Consider the following 27691-nt stretch of genomic DNA (forward strand, 5'->3'; position numbering starts at 1 on the left):
GTTCACATTTCCAATTAAATGCGACTTGTATGTGACTCCAGTGTGAACATTAAATGGCCCAAAAGTGTCCCGCATGTGACACTGGAGACACGACGACGTCAACCACAGCGAGCGTGCTCTGTGTTTACGGAAGTTGTCCAAACATGGACGCAGCATCGAGCACCTGGAGATTTTAAAGTTCCTCTCGTACCGGAGCCAAAACATGAACAACTTACTTGTTTTAAGGAGGAGACTGAGAAGGAGAAGGACGAGGTTTTTGGCCGTGGTGTTTTGTGGGACAGTCCGTTGAAAGGAACGTGTGGATGCAGAGACGTAGCCGAGAGTGGTGGGATAGTGATGTGCTTCACTTCAGTGACACGGAGTTCATTAACAATTTTCATAGGACGAGAAGAACGTTTGTGTACATTTGTGGCTTGTTGATAAAGTGTAGGTGGATGAATGCGCTTTGGCCGTTCAGACTGAAGTCGCATGTCAAAAGATCAGATATGTATCGGTTTTAGGACCACATCTCCAAATGGCCTGGGTCGCATTTGAAAAAATTGGATCTGTGTCGTTCAGACTGTCATTAAAAGATCCGATACAGGTCACACAGAGGACAAAAAATTGGATTTGGGTCACTTCAGGCTGCAGTCTGAACAGAGCTGCTAATACAACATACCTACACTAGGGCATAACTAGTTTTACTGTATTAAATGAATAAATAATGAGTACAGCCCAATTCAAATTTTGTTATTTTAATATTTCAAAATACACATTTTTGAAAAGCTCCTTAAAGGACTGATATTAGTTTATTTTCTGATCTATGTTATAATGTTGTTGCTTCATCACAAACAGACCTGGAGTTGTGTTTTGTTTCATTCACACATGTTTAATTAACACACAACAAACCCTGCAGATTTTTCTCAAATAGAAAACACCCTGTTCCACCTTGTGATGTCACGTGGTAATACAGGAAGTGCTCCACTGTGTTTTTAAACTCTATTTTAAACACTTTCACTAGAATCATTTGGATCATTTCAGCCACTGGAATTGCCGATGTACTGAAGTTAAAACGTAGCTGTTAACATGAAAACTAGCACTTCATGACATCACAAGGTGGAGCGGAGCATTTTGAGCTTCGGAGATGTAGACAGACTCATAATAAAGAGTCACTCAAACATGTGTGAATGAAACAAAACACAACTCCAGGTCTGTTTTTGAGGAGGAAACGACATTATAACACGACTTAAAGCTCACAAGAGTCAGTTTTGCGTAATATAACACAAAGGAAATATACCAGATTAAAATAGTTTTAGTTTAACACGGTGGTTAGTGTTCTGCCTCGAAACGAAAAGGTTTAAGGTTCAGTTCTCAAGCAAATTCGCAATTGAGCAGTGAGTGTATTCCCGATAAAATTCAAACTAAACCGATTCTCCGAACGGGAAGAAGACGTTGGTTTAGTCAAAATGAGGTCCGTAGATGAAAACAGCGAGTCCCGGTTTGTCCTAAAGTTTATGCAGAAGTCCCAGAATGCAAAGCGAGAACGCGGTGACCAATAATACTCCAGCGATTAGACCGATCCGAACCCACGGGAAGTCTGACCAGTCGACAGTCTCCTCCGAGTCCTCCGAGTCCTCCGAGTCCTCCGAGACCTCCGAGTCCTCCGGGTCATCAGGGAGATCTGGAGAAAATAAAACAAATATTAAAACGTGATTATGTTAAAGTTGCACTGTGTAACTTCTCGTTTCCATGGAGATATCACTGTTTTGCCTTGAAATAAACTTGGTAACCACAAAGGAGACAGGTTAACGGTCAGATCTACGGAGAGGCAAGCTTCCAAATGGTACGAATTCATGTTTTTTTGAGCTCTAAAACACCTGCAATTGAACAAAAGCAAGACAGATACGTTTAATGCCCTACTGCGGAACATTCCATGCAAAAAAATAACAAGTAAGTAGCAGACCCTCCACTCCACAGACCCTCAGAAGTGAGATAATACACCTTGAGGTCAAAATAAGTCTGTATCTGGTTATTAAGTGTTTTATTGTCAGAGAATCAGGAAGTGTGTGGTTACCATGCTAGTTGCAGATGCTCTGAATATGTAAGGTAAATGAGGAATAACTTTGGACCACTGCAAACTGTTTTTTCACGTTTTAAGACGGTAAAAATCAAGTATAGAGCCTTTAAGTTTGGACATTTTGTAATAAAAGTCAAACTATTTTTCATTAATATTTTCTCTCACCTTCTTCTGGAACGGCAGCTGTTCCCTCTTCCGCTTCCACTGACAAAAACTCTGAACTTACTAAAATTAAACACCAAAATAAGCAAACATATTTTATAAATTAAAACACGGGGTCAGATCAGCTGATTGCAGAAAAAACAAACAAACTCGTGATTAAAATTTCATGAGTATTGATTAAATTTGATAGTTTTTATACTAAAGGTGCACTGTGTAACTTTTCTCACCACCTGCTCGTCTCCATGGAGATGTCACAGCTTTGCCAGGAATGTTTCACGGTATGAGATCAAACGTATTTCGCATTTATTCAATTCCAGGTGTTTGTGTAGCTCGAAAATATCTTGAAATTTTACGTTCCCGCAAGTTCGCCTCTACACAAAATCTGACCTGTAACTTGGCCTGTTTAATGCCCTACTGTGGAACATTCCAGACAAAGTAGTGCACCTTTAGTATTTAGATTAGATTAGTACTGTGCAACAAGTTATTTTACTTTAATTAATATTTATCTCACCTTGGTCAGGAAATGTAGTAACTGTTTCGTCGTAGGCTTCCATCGGCAAAGACTCTGTACTTACTGAAATCAAAAAAGTATTTATACGTTCATGAGTTTATTTATTATCCAGTTGGGATAGAGCTGATACTTTGCAGTGACATCGCGCTGGGGGTGTTCTACATGTATGTGTATGTATGGCAGACGGTTTAAAAGCTGCCATGATGCACACGTGAGCAAACGCAGCCAAAAAAGTTTCAAGATTGTTTGAAAAAAAAAGACTTAAAGAACACATTTTCAGGAGTCTGTGATCAGTACGAGTGTTCATGTGACTGTAATTTTATGTGTGAAAAGTGTGACCAGATGTCCCTTTTGACCCGGTATGAGATAGTATTTTGACCCCCATAGTATATTGACAACATACCACTATAGTAAAGTGACCCCCCTATGGGATTTTGACTCCCCTTTTTCTTTAGTAGTTACTTATCTGATCATTATTTCTCATGTAATTTACTTTTATTATATATTGCTACATATTCAGTTTCTTTTAAGGTATTTTAAGGAATGTTTTGATGGATAACAACTTGGTATTTTGTGTAAATGTAACGTATGTAGGTGAGCCACTTGAAAGTATCTGACTGTAATAAACATATTGGGGGGGTCAGCTTTCTATAGCCGTAGGATTTTGACCTCCTTTAAATAGAATAGATCAGGGAAGTCCAAACTTTTTTCATCAAGAGCCACATATCTAAACACAGACAAAGCTGAGGGCCGTAGACTAGTGCTCAATACAGTGAATAATTGAAATACGTACATGTTTAACACGTTAGAATGATCCATCAGTCCTTTATTCAGGCTAAGATCCTTAAAATCACACATTAAATATTAAATATTAGCTTTATCAAGGTAGATTTTCAAAAAAAATTGCAGTAAAAAAATTATTTTTAATTGATGGGCCAATTCACCTGGAAACCTTAGGGCCAAAAAAAATTTGTCTGAGGGCCGCATTTGGTCCACGGGCCGTAGTTTGGACATGCCTGTAATAGATCATTGTCAATATTCAACTAACATTACTTCTTACTTTACATCATAATAACTATAATAAACATATTGGGGGGTTAAATATGTCAATATGTTTTAATTTGCACATATAGTATTAATATTCAAGTTGTTTATTAATAAAATATAGATTTTCATAGGGGTGTCATATATGGGGGGTCACATCTATATGGTATGGTGACCCCGGGGTCACCTCACCACGGGCTCAAAATCCTGTACCACACCGGGACTGTCCCAGTTTTCAGCCCTGTGTCCTCTGTCCCAGCACATTTATCCAAAACCATTGATTTTGTCGCAGTTTTATGCAAGAAACATCCCAGGTGTCTCTATTTTTGACCAATTTTGATCTGATCCCTGCCAACAGTAAAGAGACATAAATTGTGACTTGTTTAGGTAAAATACAGAAAAGCTGCTTAAAAACGACCAAAACCAAAGAAAATGTGACTATACTGACTCACATGTTCGTCATGAATGGGCCGAGTGCAGAACAGTTTTCTTTTACCAACCACCAAAAATTGTTCTCAGTTTTTTATTCTGAAAATCTGGTCACCTCATGTGTAGGAGACTTGCTCACCTTTTGTAGCTCCAACTAAACCAACTCTTGTGTTAAATTAAGCCTCAGACAGAGCAGTGCTTACAGTTAGCGTCACACCCCCAGGGAACGTCGCCAAAGTACCAATGTGTTGCGTTACCTTCCGTGGGCAGAGTGACTGTGTCTAATAGCACTGGGATTTCATTTGTGGTAGTTTCCTCCGAGCTCTCGAACGTCGTGGTCCAGTACAGAGCGCTGCCGCCTTCTTCTGTGGAATTTTCTGAGTTGTCTGGCGAGAATAAAGAAGAAGAGAATAAATAAAATGTGTTTAAAAAAAAGTGATTCTGATCATAAAAACTTGTGGGTTTTTACCGAATTCTTCAATATCAAACGCCTCCTTTAAAATGACGGTAATAGTTCCAGGTATGCCGGGCCTCGGTGCTTCTGTCGCCCTGTGAAGTAAAACAAAATAAAATAAAAAAAAGGTAAAATAAAATAATAAGTAAGTCAAAATGATAAATTCAGAGCTTAAAAGAAGCACCGTGTCACTTTTCCTGGGCAGGGCGTTTAACAGTTCATGGCATTAAACGTATCTATCTCCGTACAGACAGGCAGGCCGAGGTACAGATCAGCTCGGTGGAGAGGCGAGCCCGAGGCGTTTCTGAACGATCAAAACTCCTCCAGTTAAACCAAGACTGAATAGAGTCTTAATGCCGTACTGTGGGACATACCAAGCCCAGTAACAAGCAAAGAAGGTGGCCAGAAAAGTTACACGATGCACCTTTAAGTGTCAACAAATAATCCTCAACGAAACAAACAAAAACAAATACTTTATATTTATTACACTTTACTGATTAATAAAGCATGAATGAAAAATGATGGACAAATAGTTAAAGTTAAATAATTAAAAGGAGCTGTGTCTGACTTTTACTGTCTTAAAAATGTGAAAAACAGAATTAGTTTGCAGTGGTCCAAAAGTTTTTTTTACCTTATGGATTCAGAACATCCTAATTATTCACCATGATGAGTTTATTAAGAGCTTTTCGCAACTTTCAGACACCAAACTGTCACGGCAAAGCTAAGAACTAGCATGCTAACGGTGCACTTGGACTGGTATAATAAGTCTAAGCAGCTCTTTAAAGGGTCTGTGTTAGAGTTTTTATTTGTATTTGAGCTTTTTTTTTCAGCTCTTGAGGTCAAAATAAGTTTGCTCTGTTCTTTTTGCATCTAATTATGTAGAGTTTTCCATCCATCCGTTTTCTTCCGCTTAACCGGGGCCGGGTCGCGGGGGCAGCAGCCTAAACAGTGACTCCCAGACTTCCTTCACCCAAGACACTTCCTCCAGCTCCTCCCCAAGGCGTTCCCAGCCCAGTCGAGAGACATTGGCTACGTCCACACGACAACGCTCCTGGATTTTTCTTTCTTCTTTGCGGGTTGAACACACGTTCCGGATCAGTGTTTTTTGAGCGCTTAGTTTATGCTAATTATCCATGCGGTTGCACAGAGCTGCGTGGATAGGGAAGACTTGCGGATACAGAAACGACGTGTCTGGTTGCAGATCGTTTCTGATACAGTGACACGCGGATTCGTTTCAGTATAAACGTAGTCTTTGTTATTGATCCGTGTGCATAATCTGCGGTGCGTGTTGTTAGTATTGGCGTGTGTCTCGGTTGCTGGGTGATGGGAGCGGCTCCGTAGGCGACACCTGTCCCATTTTGGCAACGCTCTTGCTGTCATGGTTCATGTTTGTAGTGGTTGTATTTGCTCATTTTGGTGTTTCATTTTGACATTTGTCGTGTCTGCTTGTAGTTTTGAGTTTTAATTCCTGTCTTGATTGTTTGCCCCGCCCTAAAGTGTCTCACCTGTGTCTGTGTGCGTTTATACCCTGTGTTCTCCTCTGTCCTTTGTTGGTCCATTGTCTCTGTCAGAGTTTCATCTTATCTCGTGTCATGGCAGTTTAGTTTTGAGTTTTGGATTTTTCGAATTTATGGATTTGTTATTAAATACTTTAAAGCAGTCCTGCATTTTGGGTCCTCCCTCTGTTTTTACGTGACACTTGTGGTCTGTGGAGGCCAGTTCGAGGGCTGCAGACTTCGCTGCATCGGAGGACCCTGGAGATGACGGGATTGTGACATCATCATTTTCCAAAAGCTGCAGTTTGCTTGTCCACATGACAACGCGACGCCGACGTTCTCAGATTTCTCCACTCTGGAACCCGTTCTCAAAAAACTCTGTTTGCGCCCACCCGAAATGCCGGCTTCGAGTGGACGAAAGGCCAAAACGAATACACACTTCACCGTTTTGGCTAAAAAACTTTGTTGTGTGGACAGCCCCATAGTCCTGGGTCTTCCTCAGGGCCTCCTCCCGGTGGGACGTGCCTGGAACACCTACTGAGGGAAGCATCCAGGAGGCATCCGGAGCAGACGCCCGAGCCTCCTCAGCTGCTCCTCTCGACGTGGAGGAGCAGCGGCTCTACTCCGAGCTCCTCCCGTGTGACTGAGCTCCTCACCCTGTCTCTAGGGGAGCGCCCAGACACCCTGCGGAGGAAACTCATTTCGACCGCTTGTGTCCGCAATCTCGTCCTTTTCGGTCATTATATAGAGTTTTATATTCCCACGATCGGGAAGTGCACTGTTAGCATACTAGTTCTTGTTAGCATTACTCTGCCTTTCAAAGTTGTGAAAAGCTCTTATAAGCTCATCACCGTGACTAATTAAGATGCTCTGAATGCAAAATGTAAGTGAGGAATAACTTTAAAACACTGCAAACTGTTTAAAATGAAGTTCTGATAGTTCTGTTTTTTTCCCACATTTTTAAGACGTTTTGAAGGTACAGCTCTTTTAAAACACATCTCTAAAGCGGATCTTACTTGGTTCGGTACCAGCAGTTGTACTCTGAATCCCCAAATATCATTTCTTGTGTTAAGATGAGATGAAACTTGTCAATGTTTTGTAGCTGTAAAAAACTTTCATTGTCATACAAGCTGAGATAGTTATCCATAAATATGCTGACCTACAAAAGAAGAATGACATGATGAGTAAGAATAATGCACAAACAGTTTAAAGGGCTCATATTACACTATTTTCTGATTTTTGTTATGATTCATTCACACATGTTGAACACACAAACCCTGCATATTTCACTCAAACTGAAAATAATTAGACATGCTTGGTTTAAAAACATCAATTTCCAGTTTGGACTCATTCAAATTTTAAACATTCATGAGCCTTGATGTGATCTACTTTTTTTTCAGCAGGGGTGTCAGAGAGCTGTTATTAACTTTTTTTTTTGTCTGTGTGTGTGTGTCCACGTTAATTCCGACATTTATGGACCGATTGTCATCAAATTTGGTACGTGGGTGAAGCCCCCCGTGCCCGATGCCGCAACATTTTTTTTTGGTGACGATCCGAGGTCATTTGAGGTCACACGGGTCAATTGAAAGGTCACGCCATTATAAAGGATCGGCACTTTTGGCAATTTCTGAACCATCTGTGGCTAAAATATTCACCCAATCATCACACAGGTTGTCACACACATAACCGGAGCAACACTGGATGTTACAGATTGAAACCGGTCAAGGTCACTTGAAGGTAACCAAGGTCAAATATGTGTTTTTGGTCATAACTCCACGAAGGATCGAGCTCGAGCAATGAGAGTGGACTCAAAATCTCATAAAAAATATTATCTATTTATAATTCTATGCATCTGTGTAATAAAATATTCAGTTTTCGAGATAATCACTAATTATAACAGTTCCTTTCTCTTTCAGTGTAGCCGTTAAAATTCTAATTGGAATTAAAATAATTTCCATTTCTTCTTCTTCTGGTGACACACAACACACTGATCTACAGTCACACAACTAGGGCTGGGTATCATTAAGAAGTTGCCGATACGATACATATCTCGATACACAGGCCATGATACGATACATACCTCGATAAAGTGATCTTAGGATTTGATACGATATATTTCAAATCAATTCGACATGGTTCAATAAAAAATAATGTCTAAATCATCGCTGTCACACAAGTCTTTGTTAAACCACTTCATAAACCACTGTGCAAAGTTCACATGAAACAAACACATTTTACTCCTCAAAACAGTGAAAATGTCCAATGTGTTGCACAAAAAAGAGTTTCCTTCATCTAGCAAAACTGAAGCGCTGTAACAAAATATACAGAAAAATACTCTTGGCGATATATCGATACAGCAGCCCCCGATACTGATACTGTATCATCACATTGAACGATACGATATATGGATGTTTTGATATTTTCTGCACACCTCTACACAGAACTAACATATACGGACACAGACGTTCTCATGTGCGACCAATATCACACAAATGTTCATGGGCCTGTACAGATACACACATTACATTGTGGATATAATGATCATGTAATATGGGCTGGGCTCCTCATAAACTGCTTCTGTGGTGATGAACTGACCCCACCGACGCCTCATGAGGGACCAGGTTGCTATGTCTGATTGTGTTTGTTGATTTTCTTGAGCAGTAAAAAGACAGATATATCAACAGCAGGAGGTACAACGAAAAGAGGACTGGCCCAAGAACAGAGCCCTGGGGAACTCCTGAAGGTGGATCAGAGCATTTTGAGCTTTGGAGATGTAGACAGACTAATAATAAAGTGTTACTCAAACATGTGTGAATGAAACAAAACACAACTCCAGGTCTGTTTTTAAAGGAGGTAACAACATTATAACAGGACTTAAAGCTCACAAGAGTCAATTTAGCGTAATATAGGAGCCTTAATCTAAGACAAAATCAACTCATAAGGAACTTTTTCAACAGTACAATTAAAAAAATCACAGGTCTAGCCCTATTTTCTTATTTTGTACCATATTCTTTTCCCGTCGCAATAGGACAATGCCATCTTTCTCCCACCAAACATTGAGGTCTTCGGGGCGCTGGTTTCTGGGCAGGTCCAGGTAACAGGGCAGGGTCACTGTTTCATTGTGGGAATACACCTCCAACACCGGGTCCACCTTTGGATCTGACGACCAGGAAGAAAAACAAAACAAAACAAAAACACATATTAGAAAGATCATATAGGAAATAATTAGATTTAAATCTGGAGTTCCTGTTTTGCTAAAAAAAAAAAAGTAAATATTCATAGATATCACCGTGTTTAATACTATACTGTTGAACTTTTAGGCAAATCACATCTCCATGGAAACAAGCAGGTGTCAGAAAGGTTACATACTGCACTGTGGCAAAAAAGATTTGACAAGATTTGTGATATTATGTTTTAAAAGTACAGATCGTAACAAGTCCTGGAGCTTTAAAATTTGAGACCAAAAAAAAAAAAAAACTTTGTCCAATTGGCAAATTAAATTTCTCCTTTACTTTTCTACTATTCTACCTGGACGACTGAGGGATTCTACACACGTTTGAGAGAAAACTGAAAAACGAATACACACATTTCAAAAGTGGAAACATGCTTAATGCTCAATTCAGATTTTTTTGTGAAATCCGATGTTTTTGCGAGGTCGATCACATTTCCAATTAAATGCGACTTGTATGTGATCTCCAATGTGAACAGTAAATGGCCCGAAAGTGTCCCACATGTGCACTGGAGACACGATTAACAATTTTCGCCTACTTCAGCACAGAAGAGTGACGTTTGTGGCTTGTTGATAAAGCGTAGGTCGGATGAATGCGCTTTGGCCGTTCACACTGAAGTCGCATGTCAAAAGATCAGATATGGTTCGGTTTTAGGAGCACATATCGAAGTGTCCTGGGTCGCATTTGAAAAAATCGGATCTGTGTCGTTCAGACTGTCATTAAAAGATCAGATACAGGAACACAGGGGCCAAAAAATCGGATTTGGGTCACTTCAGGCTGCAGTCTGAACGCAGCCTTTGTACTGTGTATTTTATTCTACTGCGATTATCATTGTCTGTTCTGTGTTTGTGTGCAGCACTTTGGCCAACTGTAAAGTTTTAAAAGTGCTTTATAAATAAAGTTGGTATGGTATGGTTCTCTTCATGTGCAGTGTATAGTGTGCAGTCCTGCTCGTGAGTGTTCTTACATTCCACATTGAGCCACACTGTAGACAGGGTCCTCCTGCCTCTCCAGATGCACTCGTACATGTCTTTGTCACTGAGACGCACCGAGTCCAAGACCAGAGACCAGTCCACTCCCGACGGATCTGACACACTCGCACGGCCCTGGACACAATCAAACACCATCTATTAATAAACAACACACTGAAATGCTCATCAGCGTTACCTGGGGGTGTGACGCTAACTAGAGGCACGTCTCTGTCTGTTGTAACTTGACTCAGTTACACTTACTTGTCTGAATATGAATACGATAATATTATTCATACAGTTGTGGACAAAACTACTGCACATCACACCAGGTTTGTGAAGTTGTGTACAGTTTTGTTTCATGTTTTTGTATATTTATGGAGAATTATCTTGTGGGAGACATAGGCTTGTGGGCGGAGCCTCGTACAGAATCTTACAATTAGTGATAAGGAGGGTTTGAATAGGGTCCAGGAGAGATCTCTAGATTGCTCAAACATGCATGGATGACTCTAAAACCTCTTCAGATGTGTATGTGATGAGGAAACAATCCAGGTCTAAACCAGGTACAATCCAGGTCTAAACCAGGACTAAACCAGGTCTAAACCAGGTCTAAACCAGGACTAAACCAGCACTAAACCAGGTCTAAACCAGGTACAATCCAGGTTTAAACCAGGACTAAACCAGGTCTAAACCAGGACTAAACCAGCACTAAACCAGGTCTAAACCAGGACTAAACCAGCACTAAACCAGGTCTAAACCAGGACTAAACCAGGTCTAAACCAGGTAAACCAGGTCTAACCAGACTAAACCAGCACTAAACCAGGTCTAAACAGGTACAATCCAGGTTTAAACCAGGACTAAACCAGGACTAAACCAGGTCTAAACCAGGACTAAACCAGCACTAAACCAGGTCTAAACCAGGACTAAACCAGCACTAAACCAGGTCTAAACCAGGACTAAACCAGGTCTAAACCAGGTACAATCCAGGTCTAAACCAGGACTAAACCAGGTCTAAACCAGCACTAAACCAGGACTAAACCAGGTCTAAACCAGGACTAAACCAGGTCTAAAACCAGGTCTAAACCAGGTACAATCCAAGCCTAAACCAGGCTTGTGGGCGGAGCCTCGTACAGAATCTTACAGTTAATGGTAAGGAGGGTTTGAATAGGGTCTAGGAGAGATCTCTAGATTACTCAAACATGCACGGATGACTCTAAAACCTCTTCAGTCGTGTTTTCGATGAGGGAACAACATTATAACATGGCAGAAAGTAAAAAAAGAAAGTGGATTTTGTAAGTTAGAGCGATCCTGTATTAGTCTGACCTCGTATCTTTCCTGTACGATCACGTCTCCTCCGATTATCGTCAACACGTCGCTGCCCATGGCCTCCCAGAACACCTCCGGGTCCTTCTCACCCACTAACGCCGAACCGTTGCACGGCAGAACGACCGTCTGTCCATAAGGAACCGTCATGTGGATGGACTGGGGCACGTCTGGAGCTGAGAGAGAGAAAGGAGAAAGTGAGGACTAAACCAGGACTAAACCAGGACTAAACCAGGCTAAACCAGGACTAAACCAGGACTAAACCAGGACTAAACCAGGGCTAAACTAGGATTAAATCAGATCTAAACCAGGAGTATAACAGGGCTAAACTGGGACTAAACTAGGAATAAACCAGAACTAAACCAGGACTAAACCAGATCTAAACCAGGACTAAACCAGGACTAAACCAGGTCTAAACCAGGACTAATCCAGGTCTAAACCAAGTACAATCCAGGACTAAACCAGGACTAAACCAGGTCTAAACCAGGTACAATCCAGGACTAAACCAGGTCTAAACCAGGTCTAAACTAGGACTAAACCAGGACTAAACCATGACTAAACCAGGACTAAACCAGGTCTAAACCAGGTACAATCCAGGACTAAACCAGGTCTAAACCAGGTCTAAACTAGGACTAAACCATGACTAAACCAGGTCTAAACAAGGACTAAACCAGGTCTAAACAAGGACTAAACCAGGTCTAAACCAGGACTAAACCAGGACTAATCCAGGTACAATCCAGGTCTAAACCAGAACTAAACCAGGTCTAAACCACGACTAAACCAGGACTAATCCAGGTACAATCCAGGTCTAAACCAGGGCTAAACCAGGTCTAAACCAGGTCTAAACCAGGTCTAAACCAGGACTAAACCAGGTCTAAACAAGGACTAAACCAGGTCTAAACCAGGACTAAACCAGGACTAATCCAGGTACAATCCAGGTCTAAACCAGAACTAAACCAGGTCTAAACAAGGACTAAACCAGGTCTAAACCAGGACTAAACCAGGTCTAAACCAGGACTAATCCAGGTACAATCCAGGTCTAAACCAGGGCTAAACCAGGTCTAAACCAGGACTAAACCAGGTCTAAACCAGGTCTAAAAGAGGTCTAAACCATGTCTAAACCAGGTCTAAAAGAGGTCTAAACCATGTCTAAACCAGGTCTAAACCAGGTCTAAACCAGGTCTAAAAGAGGTCTAAACTAACTCAAAATCTTTTCATCTACATTTTGAACAAAAATTACGCACAAACTCACCAGAGTAAACCGAGCCACAACAGAAGAGCAGCGCTAACATCCAGATCTGAGTCATTTTCTGCAAAAAAAAAAAAAGAAAAAAGAAAGAAAGACAAAAGCAAAAACTCCCATGTACAACAATAAGGCACTTTAAAGCTACACTGCGTAACTTTTTGCTTCGTACGTTCCACAGCGTGACATTAAACAGCTCCGCCTCACGTGTATAGCTCTAAAAAAAAAAAAAAAAAAAAAAACACGTAGAAAAACACACCTGTCTGACCCGTCACGTGCCACGCCGCGAAACATTCCAGCGCGCGCCAGAAAAGTTACACAATGCGGCTTTAACGTGCGTTCGGCCGGCTCGCTCCTTTCTCAGATTGCAGCCTGTACATACATGCAACAAATCCAGATACACGTTCACGGTAAAAATAGACGGTGTACAGCGGAATTTGACAAGCGACACCTTAACGACACAGCTATTAACATGTTTAATATTTTGACTATTTAAAAGCTAAATTAAAGCAGCATTCCGTAACATTTCTGGTAGCGGGTCCGCCACCTGCTCGCTCGTCCCCGTGGAAGTGTTGTTATTGCTTCGTCTAGAAATTTCCACAACGTAGATTAAAAAAACGAGCATTTGCAGAAGGAATTGTTGTATTTTTGAGCAACAGAAACACCTGTAATGAATAAAAGCACAGCGGAAATGTTTAAAGTCACACCACGGAACATTCCAGGGAAACATCACCATGCACACAAGCGACTAGAGGACGTTTACATGCACTTTTCACGCAGTTTTAAGCGTAATTTGCACGCGTTTGTTTTATTTATTGTCTGAAATGAATTAAAGTTGATGGGTTTTGCAAAATAAAAGTGTGCGCAAATAAAGTTAAGTGAAACGGTATGAAAAATGAATAAAAATGCAATTCTTACCATGTTAACCAGATTTATTTAGTCCAAAAAGAACAGGTTAGAAGTCCCAGTGGTGGTATTACCAGGAGCAGACGCCTAGTGCAGCCTCTTCTCCCATTACACTCCAAACTCGCGTTTTTATTGTGAAAGGGTCATGCGTGTACTTCCTGTGGGAACAACTCGACATATTAAACTCACACTAGCAGTCAAAGGTTTTTCTTTTTTTCTCTATTTTTGCTACTTTTTACGTTTGATATACATTCAGAAAAAGACAGCAGATGTATGAAGTATGAAATATGGAATTTTTTGTAAAGAAAAAAGCTAAATAAAACTAATTTTTGGTTAGATATTTATTCAAAATTCTTTGTGCTTGTGCAAAAAAAAAAAAAAAAAAAAAAAGACTAAAACAGGGCTAAACCAAGACTAAACTAGGAATAAACTGGGACTAAACCAGGGCCTTAACTGAATCTAAACCAAGACTAAACCAGGTCTGAACCAGGACTAAACCAGGTCTAAACCAGAACTAAAACCAGGTCTGAACCAGGACTAAACCAGAACTAAACCAGGACTAAACCAGAACTAAACCAGGTCTGAACCAGGACTAAACCAGGTCTAAACCAGGACTAAACCAGGTCTGAACCAGGACTAAACAAGGTCTAAACCAGAACTAAAACCAGGTCTGAACCAGGACTAAACCAGGTCTGAACCAGGACTAAACCAGGTCTGAACCAGGACTAAACCAGGACTAAACCAGGTCTGAACCAGGACTAAACAGGACTAAACCAGAACTAAAACCAGGTCTGAACCAGGACCAAACCAGGACTAAACCAGGTCTAAACCAGAACGGTGGCTGAGTGGCTAGCACTCATACCTCACAGCAAGAAGGTTCTAAGTTCGATCCCTGGGTCGCCTGGGCCTTTCTGTGTGGAGTTTGCATGTTTCTCCTCGTGTCTGGATGGTTTCCTCTGGTTTTCCCCATTAACCCAAAACATGCTCCAGGTCTCCAGAACAGTTGATAGTCAAGGTCAGTTAAATACAATCAATCAATGAACCTGCCCAGGGACGACAGGTGGAAATTAACACTGATGCTACAACCTGATGTACAAACATCTCTCCTGTTAAGTTTAATGCAAAAATTGTGCACTGTCTCAAATAAATAAATAAAATCAGTTCTGGTTTAGCCCAAAATGTGAAAACAGGAAACTACCACCCTGTAATCCATTTATTTCAACGTAGTAACTGTAACTGTTACCACTCACTGAAACAGTAACTGTAACTGAATACAGTTACTCATAATTTGTACTCTGATTACACAACGCTGGTACATGTAATCTGTTACTCTCCAACACTGATTAGGAATTACGTTCAAATCTCATCTTGTCTCATCGTCTTGGACCCGATCTCGTATCTCGTCTCGTCGAAATCGCGCCTCGTCCCTAAACGTTGAACATCCCATAAATTCTTCCCAAAGCTGTTCGTTTACAGAGTGAGAACAGGACACCCTGAGCATACTTTGGTGTCAGTCAAAGCGAAACGAGAAACCCAGAGACACGTGTCCGAAATGTCGCTTTTAACATCCCAGGAATTCACACAAGCTGCAGTTTAAGAGAGTGATGACAATTTACACCAAAAATATCAGAATCCTGAAGTTTTAATTTGAAGTAAAAGCAAAACTGCCACAGCACAAAGGAAAAAAAGACAAAGAAATATATTGTTAAAAGTCTGAGATTACGCAAAATTGTGAGATTTAAGTCGTGTTATATTGTTGTTACCTCCTCAAAAACAGACCTGGACTTGTGTTTTGTTTCATTCACACGTTTGAGTGACACTTTATTATGTCTGTCTACATCGCCAAAGGATCTAAACTTGGACTAAACTTGGACTAAACTGGGACTAAACTGGGTCTAAACCGGGAATAAACTGGGTCTAAACCGGGACTAAACTGGGTCTAAACCGGGACTAAACTGGATGTAAACCGGAACTAAACTGGTTCTAAACTGGGACTAAACCAGGACTAAAACAAGACTAAACTGTGACTAAACCAGGACTAAACTGGAACTAAACCTGGACTAAGCCAGATTTAAACCAGGAGTTTACTAGGACTAAACCAGGACTAACTCAGGACTAAACCAGGGGTAAACCAGCACCTCTAACTATAAATAGGACTCAGGAGGTCAACTTGCAGACAGACAACTCCCCAAAGAGAAGCACTAAACTAAAAGTCTGTCTACATCTCCAAAGCTCAAAATGCTCTGTTCCACCTTGTGATGTCATAGTTTTCACGTAAATCTGCTCCTTTTTTCCCTTTTGTTCAGTAGAGATTTGGATCATTTCATTTCCCTGGACTTGCCAATGATTTGAGTTTAAAAACACAGTGGAGCACTTCCTGTATCACCACATGACATCACAAGTTGGAACAGAGTGTTTTCAGATTGAGAGAAGTGTGGGTTAGAATATTAAACATGTGTGAATGAAACAAAACACAACTCCAAGTTTGTTTTTTATCATTCTAACATAGATCAGAAAATAGCGTAATACGGACCCTTCAAAGATTTAAAAATTTAGTAAAAAGTGACATTTAAAATTCATTAAAACATAAGAGAAATATAACCTAGGTAAGTAATTTGAAAGAGACTTAACAAAAACAAAAATAAGTGGATTTTTTTTTTTTTTTGCTTTGAGAAGTTATTTTTCTCATCAAAATAAAAGACAACATTTAAAAATCAAAGTTAAGATTACATGCAATAGAGAAAAGAAAATTAAACCAACACAAAATTCATCAAAAAAGGCAATTAAAATAAACTTAAAGATGCACTGTGTAACTTTTCCGGTCGTCAAGCTCGTCTCCGTGGTCCACAGTTCGGCGTTAAACTTAAACAAATCTCCAAGGAGCCAAGACACACGCAGTAAAAATTAATTATTTCTACGTATTTTTTTTGGCAATTTAAAACTATAATGGAATAAATGCAAGACAAATGTAATGCCATACTGCGGAACTTTTCATAACACAGCATTACACTTTCAGATCTCCACGGAGACTAAACGCACACGGTAAGAGTGACGTGCGTTCCGAGGCATTTCTGGCCAAAAAAATAAATAAACTACTAATGGGATAAATGCAAGAGATATACTAGAATAAAGCCTTACTGCGGAACTTTCCAGGCACAACAAGCGGCGGAACTTGCGGGAAAAGTTACGCAATGCACCTTTAAACATATTTTTTTTTAGATTTTCAAGTAGATATATTGTAGTGCAATGAGTTAAAATCAGTTTTAAAATAGGGCTGCGCGATTGTGGAAGCGTTTGTGATTGTGAGTATTTTTTGCGATTTCTGTTTTAACGATAAAAGTTCAGAAGAATTTATGAAAAAAAAACAAAACAATACAAGATGCTGGAGATTTGGTTTGTGAAGGAAATCATTGCAGCCTTTCTTGCAGCCCTAGTTTAAAATATTCAAGTATAAAATCAAAAGGTTTCAGCTGCGTTTGAATGTGTTAAAATTAAAAAGTCGACGTTCGTGGTGTCAGTTCTTCCACGTGTAGCTGTAGTTGTTCATGTTGAGGTGGTTCAGAGCCGTTTTGCCCAGAGTGGACGGAGTCTGGAGCTGTTGGACTGAAGCTGAGAGGAGACCACAAGAGGAAAGGTCCACGGAAGAAGAGGACGACTGAAGAGACAAACACATTATAAGTCATTAGGGCTGTGGAGATTATTTAAAAACACAAATAAATACAACATAATACAATACAAATGTGCTTGAAATGTGCTGATTGAAAAGTTTCTAAATAGAGATTACATACTTACAAATAAAGTATGTTATTGTGGAAAATCATAAATTGTTTCTTCTCTTTGAAATTCAGGGTTCCCACTTTTTTTCACTAACAAAAGTTCAAACTTTTGCATGACTTTTTCATGACCTAAAATGAATTTTCCATGACTTTACAGCACCTGCATGTGTAGAATTTATCATATTTTTAAGGCTAAATATGAAATGTGAACTCTTTCCACTCACCTTATGGTTTGGGATTATAATTTTTTAACATTCAAAATCCTGTCAGTGCATTTATTGTCGTCTCTTTTAAGCAAAAGGCGCAGACGTTCAAAAATAATCACAATAGCCTAATAAGAACTTAACAGAACACTATAGTTGAGTGAAAGAGATACTAAAACTCCATGACTTTTCCAGGCCTGGAAAATGACATTTTCAATTTCCATGAGTTTTCCAGAATTTTCATGACTGTGGGAACCCTGGAAATTGTAATTTAATACTACCACTGTCTTTATTATATAAAACAAAATACATATATTTAAAAATGTGCGTTAAATTTCTAACGACTTCAAATTTTTAGTTGTGAATATAAAACATGAAGCAAGACTGAACTTTGTCATTAAAGATGCAATATGCAACTTTCTGGAGGTGGCACGTCACCGGCATGATTCCATGGAAACAGAAAGTTAAAACCATACTTTGGAACATTCTCCATGGAGATAAGTTTCATACCCACCCATACTGTGGAGGATTATAAACAAAAGAACTACATTTCCATTGAAACAAAACTGAGACAGCAGAGTACGAGTCAGGTTTGAGTCAAGGCCACTCACAGGAAGAATTTATGTTTTTTCAGTGCAATAAATGCAGTCAAAATTGGATAAAAAGTAATATTCTGAATTACAGAAATGTAGAAACACTGTTATATCGTTTGATTTGTGAGGCTGAGCAGTTTTACCTGTGTCTTGTTCTTGTTGACGTTCATGACGGCGGTCGGGGCGTGTGTGTACAGAGACGCAGAGAAGTTTCCCTTTTGAGCCGGACGGAGCAGAGTCGTGATGGAGTGAAGAGCGGAGGGCAGGATCGGACCTGGGGAACACAGAAGAGAGAAAGAGACAAAGTAAGAAAATCTATATCATATAATTTCCATTTTGTATTTTCACTGTATAAAATAAGTAAGTGAGGAGATTTACCTGTGACCTCCAGACTGCTGATGTTCTGGTAGCCCATCCCCACCTGGCTCTTCACGTTTACGCTTCTCGCCTGAAAGGACAAAATAATTAAAAACCTTTTCTTTACTGTTCACATTTCTAGAATTTTTCGCACACAAGCAAAATTCTAATTAAAGGGTAGAATGACAAATTAATAGGGGTCTAACGGTACATGTATTCACGCCAAATTGTTTCGGTACGGGACGTTCGATTCGGTGCAGGGCTGTGCACGAGTGAGTTTGCGCAATTTGTGTGTGTTTACATTCCACCACTACATGTGCAGCTACACGGAGGCTCAGCTCTTAAATATTCACAAGGGAACTCGTCCGTGATTGGGGCGGCAGTGTTTCCAGCAGCGCTTTATAGTTAGGGCGACCGCCTTAACAACAATTGCCCCCCCCGCCTTGACTACATCCCTCCGAACCATGTGAATCCCCTGCCCCTTGTGTACTGTTTACAACAAATTTATTTTTTATAATATTTCATACATTTGTGGCTTATTTGAGAATATTTTATTTAACTTATTAGTATTACCAAGCAGCACTTTGCATTTATTTTGTTCCCAAACTGTACCGAAAATGAACCGAGCTGTGACCTCAAAACCGAGGTAGGTACTGAACCGTGATTTTTGGGTACCGTTACACCCTTAATACACTTCAAATCGCTCCACTGCGTCATTATTCATTCAGTCCAGACTCAGTGGTGGCAAGTTACTATTGTAGCCACAGCTGCCCTGGGACAGACTGACAAGAAGTGAGGCTGCCAGTCTGCACCATCGCCCCTCTGACCGCCACAGTAGTGCTGCTTAATTATGGAAAAATTCACAATTATTTTGGTCAATACTGAAATCACGATTATTCAAACTGTTATTTTTTTTTGTTACATGATGCTTTTATTCAGCATTTCTCTCTCTCTCAAAAAAAAAACCCCAAACACTTTGTTATTGATAATTTCAGCAAAACTTTCAAATTGAAAATAAATATAAGCCACAAATATGAACCTTAGAGCAGTTTTGTGATGTAGAAAACAAAAGATGAATAAAATAAACTCTGAACATGAAATAAAGCATAGAAAAACATAAATGTACCCAAAATAAACTATATCTAGCTGTTCTACAATCTCTATATGTAACAAATAAAATAAAGACACTTATTTCTACAAAAAAATATCCCAAAATAATCCTTACACCACACACACCGCAGTCATACTACAGCCAATGTGGGTAAAGCGTCTTGCCTAAAGACACGACGACTTGATTCTGAGACGGATTTTCAGACTGGAGAGCCACTTCTCTAACCACAGGGCCGTTTCTCGTCCTAAATTGAGAATATATACTACAATACTGCTGTTGATGACAAAGAAGTATGTGTGCACCTTGAGCGTGTGCAGAGCGGCTCCTCTGAAGGCCACGGGGCTGAGCAGCGTCGGGGGCAGACCGGCCTGGGACCCCGCGGAGGCCACCAGGCTCTTACAGTTAATGAGGAAGTTGATGAGCGTGAACGTGTCGGGACCCTCCACCAGGACCACGGACTCGGGTTTGTGATCCAGAGAGACCGTCTGGCCGTCTTTACGCCTGGGACAAGGTCAAGGACGAAAACTAGAACATTATGGTATCGTTAAAAAAAATTATATTTATCTAGACTTTGACTGTTTATTTTTATTCTTCTGCTGTTCTGGCACTTTTAGTTGCAACACTGAAATTTCCCCACTGTGGAACAAATAAAAAATCTCTCATTTTAGAAACATGTGCATCATTTAGAGTTAAATAAATGATACGCCTATTTAATTATAAACCTCTTCTGTCAGTACAGTGTTTTGGGGTCTGTGTATACGAGACACTGTTGGGCAAGTGACTTTAAAACTGTAACGTGTTATTTATGACTTGTTTCATTAGTTACATTACAATATTACTGTATTTAAAATGTAAAATATTACACGACTATTACAGCACTTTTAAGTTACTCACACCAAAATAACTGCGAAGATGCTGAACTTTTGTGCCGTATATGGACTGAACCAGGAACCAGAACTGAACCGAGGACTGAACCAAGACTAAACCAGGTCTAAACCAAAACTGAATCAGATCTGAACCCGGACTGAACCAGGACTAAAACAGAACTGAACTAGGACTAAACCAGGACTGAACCAGGACTAAACCAGAGCTGAACCAGGACTGAATCAGGACTAAACTAGGTCTAAACCAGGACTGAACTGAGGACTAAACCAGGACTAAACAGGACTAAACTAGAGCTAAACTAGAGCTGAACCAGGATTGAATCAGGTTTAAATCAAAACTAAACCAGGACCAAACTAGGACTAATCTTGGACTAGAGCGGGCGTCAGCTGCGTTTTGTCCCGTGGTGCGTGGAGTTCTGTGTCGGTCCTTTCGCCTGTGGTCACCTCACAGTCTACACGGGCGCGTCTCTGGCGTTTCACCGCTGCTGATATCTCGTGATTTTAGCGAATTTGCATGAAGAAAAATGAAAAACCCACCACTTCAATCCAGGTTAAAAAAGCATTGTAACGCGTGTTTCTCACATTTGTGCCGAGTAAAATATTACTATTGTTTCCCTGTAATGCCACATTACTGCGTTACAGCAAAAAGCAACACATTACAGTAATTCCTTACTTTTATAACGCGTTACTCCCAACACTGATACCAGGTAATAGTTATTAAATTCAGTTAATTATTAGTACAATGAATGATTTGTGTCAATTAATATTAACTAGTCCTTAATAAACAAATTAAAATATACACAATGCAAGAATTATTCAGGTTATGCTCAAATGTTATAACTAGACTAAAGCAAAGTGATATGACCTTAAATTGTACCTCTCTCAATGTGGGCTTTTTTTTGTATATAAAATGCAAATTAAAACAGTATTATGAGCTAAAAGGATACAGCTGAATGGAGATGGAGTCTGGTTTCTTGATCTTGTCCTGGACGCCCATCTCCTTCAGCCACGACAGGTCCTCATCGTGTTCATCGCTCTTCCTCTCCGTCCGCTCCTTCTCTTCTTCTTCGTCATCCTCCTCTTTACCTCCACAACAACTGACGAGGAGAAAAAGAATCACCTCATTTACCTCATATTGAATAATCTCGGCTTCTTATTCGATTTCTTTTTTTTCTTTTGAAAAAACAAAACTTTCAATATTGGTTTAATGAGAATGAACAAGACAGATTTTTAACGAATGTTTTAACACAAAAATAGTCTGCTCCAAACCGCTCCAAATAGTTTTTACTGACACAGGATCAGCTGCTTTACCATTCAAAATAACCAAATCTTGATTAAAATTTGAAGAGAATTTCAGTTGTTCAAATCTTTATCAAAATATACACTGTTTTTTTCATACTATAAGTCAGTTTGGGTGTTTCCTGCGACTTATACTCATGTGCAACTTATAGATAAACATTTTCACACTGACAGCTTCAGGAGGGTCTAGTCTTGTGTGTCAGTGTCTCCTACTCCTATTACTCCTTCATGTGTCACTGCAAAAAGAGCCCCTGCAAGCAGTGAAATATGCAGCCGAAAAAGGTAATCGAGCTGCAGAAAGAAAGTTTGGAGTGAGAGAGAAACTTGTGAGGGACTGACGAAAGGAGGGGATGGAAAACACAGCTTCACGTTAACCGGGAGGATGCACCGTGAAACTTTCCTGGAAGTCACTGGATGGATGGACAAAACCTGGACTTCAGTGACACCGAAACCATCCTGACGGGATTCAGAAAGACCGGAATAATTCTAACTGGAACTGATGCTGAGTCTGACGACAGCGACACAGAAGAGGAAGCGGCGTTGCTCAGAAGTGACACCGAGGATGAAGAATTGAATGAATTTAGTGATTTGGAGTGAGCTGGAGAGTTTGTTAAACTTGTTCTGTTGTTTATGTTATAGTTTATCTGAAGAACTGTTCATATGTGACGTTAACAGTCTGTTGTTCTCTCTTCTATTGTTTTTACTAGAACTTGACTTTTAAGATGAAATATCAGTTCCTGGTCTCTTGATTTTATAAAATACATTTCTACTTATACGTTTTTTTTCTTCTTTGTTACACATTTTTTGGCTGGTGCGTCTTATAGTCCAAAAAATACGGTACATTTAATAAAAATACAGAAAACATACTCGTCGTCTTTCTCTTTGCCACAGTCCAGTTCATTGTCGATGTCCAGGTCCCTGCTCTTCCTCAGCTCCTCCACCAGGGGGAGACTGAACTCTATCCCTGAAAGAACACACACACACACAATATTAAAACAAAACTGTACATTGCAAGGGGGTTTGTGTATTGTAAATTATTAAAATATATGTATTCAAGTGTTGTGCAAGAATCTCAGACCATGTTTTTAAAGCTTTAAACTACAGGGTTAGCAGCTTTTCCACAGAATAAGACCCCATGTAGAGACACAGGGAGGTTCAGTTCTCAAAGAGGACATTATAATACCTAAATAATTACACTCCTTTTTTTTTATATGGACCTACAGAGGTTTGACTGGGCTGTTATAAAATGCCAAAAATAAATATGGAAGTGATTATAGCCCCACCCTCAGCCTTCATGGCCTCTCGAAGTCCTCTGGTCGTGGGAGAAATCAGAGCCGTGATGCTGCTGGATCCGGTGAGGCCGGCCGCTTTGAACAGAACTGTGAACTGGAAAATAAACAGAAAGAATTAAAGAAGTTAACAAAAATACTGAAATATGAAAGTGTCAAATCAAATATCAACAATTTTCCCCCCAAATAAATTCTACTTTTTGACTAGGGCTGGGCAACACGACGAAAGAGCATACCTTTTTTTCCCCCTTAATCACAATCCCCGATTTAAAAACACAGTGGAGCGCTTCCTGTATCACCACATGACATCACAAGGTGCAACAGAGTGTTTTCAGATTCAGAGAAGTGTAGGTTTGTATGTTAAACATGTGTGAATAAAACAAAACACAACTCCAGGTCTGTTTGTGAGTAATATGGGCCCATTAAAGATTTCAAATTTTAATAAAAAGTGACATTCAAATTTGATTAAAACATAAGAGAAATATAAGCTAGGTAAGTAATTTGAAATAGACTTAACAATAAAATAAGTGGATTTTGAGAAGTTATTTTTCTTATCAAAATGAAAAAAGCAACAACGTTTCAAATCAAAGTTAGGATTACAAACAGACAAAACAGAAAAGAAATTTAAACCAACATAAAAATTAATCAAAAAAGGCAAGTCAAATAAACAAACAAATGATTTTGACGTATTAAAAACATTTTAAAATGTCTTTCGATATTAATTTCCTGAACATAAACTCTTAATCTCTTTAAATAATTGCCATTTAACCCAAAAAATAGTCAAATTTCTTCCTCTAAGTTCTAAACTCTGGTCGAAACTACAGGAACGGCTCTAGATTTCTCTCTTAAAAGACCCAAAATGATCACTGACAATTAGAAATATAACTCAGTCTCGATCTATATTCAGTTAAAAAAGATGATATTTTTGGCATTTATGTTTTGTTTATGAGTTTGACGGGGACAGAGCACATACCTGATAGGAGCAGAGGTAGAAATACGGGCAGAGTTTGGCTTTGAGTAAACTGTACAGGGACGACAGGCTCACAGACCTTTGAAAAAACACAAACCAATTATTATTATTATAAGAAAAAATATTTTAACATACAGTATAACATATTAATGACGAATAACTGAATAACATTACAATACGCCAGGTTAAAAGCTCATAAAAAGCTCATTTTGATTTTAAATTCTCACCATTCGCTCATGAGGCTCTGCTGCAGTGCGCCGTCTTGAGACCAGGGGGCGCTCTTGCCGGTGAAGCTCCTCTCGGCGTTGATCCGGGGGAAGAGCGAGAGCCAGGGCAGGGACGGGTGCTGCCAGTAAACGAGGCTCTGTTGGAATGAGCTGCGCAGCTCCGAGCACGACTTGGCGTCCTGCAGAGACGCACCAAACACAAGAGAGAACATCATTTAATGCCCTGATACAATCCAAACAAGCAGAGAGTTAGAATGAGGATTTGTATCATAATTAGCAGAAAAAATATTGAATTAGATTAGAATATTTGTTTACTCCCTTTTACTAACTTCTCGACATTAGTTTGTTCTTCATTTAAACGGCTGTACCTCATTTCTGTCAGAGTAACTGGTGTTATTATGTGTAGTAGCAGTAGTAAGTACCTGCATACTGTGAGGCAGAGCGCTATAGTAGTAGCAGTAGTAGTAGTAGTAGTAGTAGTAGTACCTGTGTACTGTGAGGCAGAGTGCTGCAGTAGTAGTAGTATTAGTAGTATCAGTAGTAGTAGTAGTACCTGTATGCTGTGAGGCAGAGCGCTGTAGTAGTAGTAGTAGTAGTAGTAGTGACAGTAGTAGTGACAGTAGTAGTGACAGTAGTAGTGACAGTAGTAGTGACAGTAGTAGTGGTAGTAGTACAGTAGTAGTGTAGTAGTAGTAGTGCAGCAGTATCAGTAATAGTAGTGTCAGTGGTACCTGTACTGTACTAGTAGGTAGCAGAGCGCTGTAGCAGTAGTAGTAGTAGTAGTAGTAGTAGTAGTAGTAGTACCTGTATACTGTGGAGCAGAGCGCTGTAGTAGTAGTAGTAGTAGTAGTAGTACCTGTATACTGTGGAGCAGAGCGCTGTAGCAGTAGTAGTAGTAGTAGTACCTGTATACTGTGTGGCAGAGTGTTGTACTGAGCTCTGCAGTGTTGGCTCAGTCCTGCTGCTTCTTCTTGAGCTTTGGGTTTTTCGGCCCAGTTCAGAGACAGAGGAGACGTGAACAGGACTCTGGTCTTCAGGCTCCAGTCTGCAGGATACTCCGTGCACACAGGGGGCGCTATGGAGGCCGGGGCGATGGCAGGAGGACTCTGGAACAACACAACACAACAACTCTAAGTCTTTCGTCGTTTAGTAGAGGTCTTAATACCACACTGTGAAACATTACAGGCAAAGCAATAACATCTCAGGTGACATAGTGAACCTTTAACACATTTTCTAACCTTCAGGAGTGGACTTTTAAGATCTTCCTCGTCTTCATCAAACAGGGAGTCATCTCCAGAAAAGTCGAGGGATTTCTGGAAATAGAAACAAATAAAGTTATTACTCTAACTGTCATGAGAGATGTAATCAACCATAAACGGACGTGAAAGCGAAAATGGACAAACAACAAAAGGACAGAATAAATATTTTGAACTAAATTTAACATAAACATCTAAACAAGTGACATTGATTAGTTTAACTTAAATATGACATTTTTATTATTATAATTAAATTATTCTGTATTTTGAAACACAATTAATTTTGTTAGTATTGATGCTTTGCAATTTGTGTTCTACATTAAGGGTGTGCAAAAATACTGAAAAATCGATATATCGTATTGTTTAATTTGATGATACAGAATCGATATCGTGGGCTGCTGTATTGATATATCGCCAAGAGTATTTTTTGGTATATTTTACTGCATTATTTTATTTTACATTTGACATGTTCACTGTTTTGAGGATTAAAATGTTTGGGATTTCATGTGAACTTTGCACAAGAAGTGGTTTAACAAAGACTTTTAGTATCACAGACATGATTTAGCCTTTATTTTTTATTGAACTGTATCGAATCGATTTGAAATATATCATATCGAACCGAAAGCTCACCGCATCGAGATATGTATCGTATCGTGGCAACTTCTTAACGATACCCAGCCCTATTCTACATGTATGTCTATGGTGGAATGTTCAGCAATTATCATTAAGTGGGTGCAAAAATATCAAAATATCAATATACAGTAGCGTTTAATGTGATGATACAGTGTTGATATATCGGCAAGAATATTTTTCGGTATATTTTACTAAATTATTTTGTTACAGCTACATTTTTGTTGCTTGTTTAGTGGGAGGAGACTCTTTTATGCGACACATTTGACATTTTCACTGTTTTTGATGTCTAAAATGGGCATTTTTCATATTAACTTTGCACAAGAAGTGGTTTACCAAAGACTTTTAGTGTCACAGTCATGATTTAGCCATTATTTTGTACTCTATGTATCGAATCGGTTTGAAATATATCGTATCGAATCAAAATCTCACTGTCTGTATCGAGATATAGATACCCAGCCCTAGTAATTGAGGAAAATTGTTATGCTGTTATGCAGTTTTTTGCTTGTTTACTGTTGGCAGGTTTCAGATTGGCTAAAAATAGGGGCATTTCTTGTAAAAAAAAAAAAAAAAAAAACTGGAATAAATCACTGGTTTTGGGTGAAACTGCTGGGACAGGGGACACAGGGCTCAAAACTGGGACTGTCCCGAGTAAATAGGGATGTCTGGTCACTCTAGGCTTTCAGATATTTCCATTTTTGCTTCTCACATGAAAAATAAGCTTTAAATGAATTGTACCTTGCTGGAAAGCGGTTGTCTTTCTTTGTTTTCCGCCTCCAGAAGTCTCGCAGCAAAGGGAAGCAGCTTCGGTCTTCTTTGTTGACAGCTGTCCCGGTTCTTTTTTCCCCTTTGCCTCCACATTTCCCTCTTCCTCGTTATAAATGATCAACTTTTTACTCGGGCTGTACGTGTTTTCAATGTGTGCGAAGGGGTTTCTGCGCTTTACCCCGCCGCCGCCGCCTCCTCCTGAGCGGTTCTGCGAGTGGAACAGCGGTCCGGGGGAGAAGGGTCGAACGCAAGCCGGGGAAGAGGCGCCTTGGCCCGGGCTGGCAGCGGCCGGACTCCCGCTAAAAGAACCAGCCTCGCTTCGTGCTCTTTTCCTCCGCATTCGCATTATCTCCGCCGGGCGTTTGAAGCTAGGCGAGTATCCAGCTTGTTCGGCCATTTTAAAAGGTTAAAAAGAGTTAAAATAAGTAAAAAAATAAGAGTTAAAAGTTAAAAACCCGCCACTGTTTTTGTTTTAACGGATTTCCGCAGCGAACCGAATTTACCGC

The 27691-nt window shown here is 39.8% G+C and overlaps 2 protein-coding genes across 4 annotated transcripts; both read right to left on the bottom strand.

Moving 5' to 3' along the window:
- Positions 1-1206: 1206 nt before the first annotated feature.
- Positions 1207-13900, bottom strand: LOC129412284 (uncharacterized). Of its 3 annotated transcripts, none has more exons than XM_055165600.1 (11): positions 13835-13900; positions 12926-12983; positions 11674-11849; positions 10350-10488; positions 9157-9311; positions 7169-7254; positions 4672-4751; positions 4460-4588; positions 2730-2792; positions 2222-2281; positions 1207-1660 (listed from the first exon to the last, which is right to left on the bottom strand). In XM_055165600.1, the coding sequence occupies exons 1-11, from the start codon at positions 13835-13837 to the stop codon at positions 1485-1487; spliced, it is 1125 nt and encodes a 374-aa protein (XP_055021575.1). In that variant the 5' UTR covers positions 13838-13900; the 3' UTR covers positions 1207-1484. The 3 variants fall into 3 exon arrangements, with proteins under 3 accessions (XP_055021575.1, XP_055021560.1, XP_055021565.1); XM_055165585.1 differs by having other exon boundaries at positions 7169-7311; XM_055165590.1 differs by lacking the exon at positions 13835-13900 and having other exon boundaries at positions 7169-7311; positions 12926-12992.
- Positions 13901-15998: 2098 nt separating this feature from the next.
- On the bottom strand, positions 15999-27409 carry LOC110156613 (DNA replication fork stabilization factor DONSON). Its single transcript, XM_055166488.1, has 12 exons — positions 27156-27409; positions 25770-25844; positions 25437-25637; positions 24532-24710; positions 24308-24383; positions 23329-23431; positions 22913-23009; positions 21694-21843; positions 20165-20363; positions 18773-18842; positions 18538-18668; positions 15999-17477 (listed from the first exon to the last, which is right to left on the bottom strand). The coding sequence occupies exons 1-12, from the start codon at positions 27276-27278 to the stop codon at positions 17337-17339; spliced, it is 1545 nt and encodes a 514-aa protein (XP_055022463.1). The 5' UTR covers positions 27279-27409; the 3' UTR covers positions 15999-17336.
- Positions 27410-27691: the final 282 nt, after the last annotated feature.

Source organism: Boleophthalmus pectinirostris, unplaced genomic scaffold (genome assembly GCF_026225935.1).
Source record: "Boleophthalmus pectinirostris isolate CB_2022bp ecotype Guang Dong unplaced genomic scaffold, ASM2622593v1 HiC_scaffold_11, whole genome shotgun sequence".
Lineage (NCBI taxonomy): Eukaryota > Metazoa > Chordata > Actinopteri > Gobiiformes > Gobiidae > Boleophthalmus > Boleophthalmus pectinirostris.

Excerpts from the sequence above, each read along its gene's own strand:
- LOC129412284 (XM_055165585.1), bottom strand. Across the intron at positions 7,312-9,156 it reads TGCGACGGGAAAAGAATATG|GTCAGCATATTTATGGATAA; the intron begins GTACAAAATAAG and ends CTTCTTTTGTAG. Across the intron at positions 4,589-4,671 it reads GTTTGATATTGAAGAATTCG|ACAACTCAGAAAATTCCACA; the intron begins GTAAAAACCCAC and ends TATTCTCGCCAG.
- LOC110156613 (XM_055166488.1), bottom strand. The coding sequence starts at position 27,278 with ATGTGGAGGCAAAGGGGAAAAAAGAACCGGGACAGCTGTCAACAAAGA. Across the intron at positions 25,638-25,769 it reads TTAAAAGTCCACTCCTGAAG|AGTCCTCCTGCCATCGCCCC; the intron begins GTTAGAAAATGT and ends GTGTTGTTCCAG. Across the intron at positions 18,669-18,772 it reads CAGCAGTCTGGAGGTCACAG|GTCCGATCCTGCCCTCCGCT; the intron begins GTAAATCTCCTC and ends TGTGTTCCCCAG.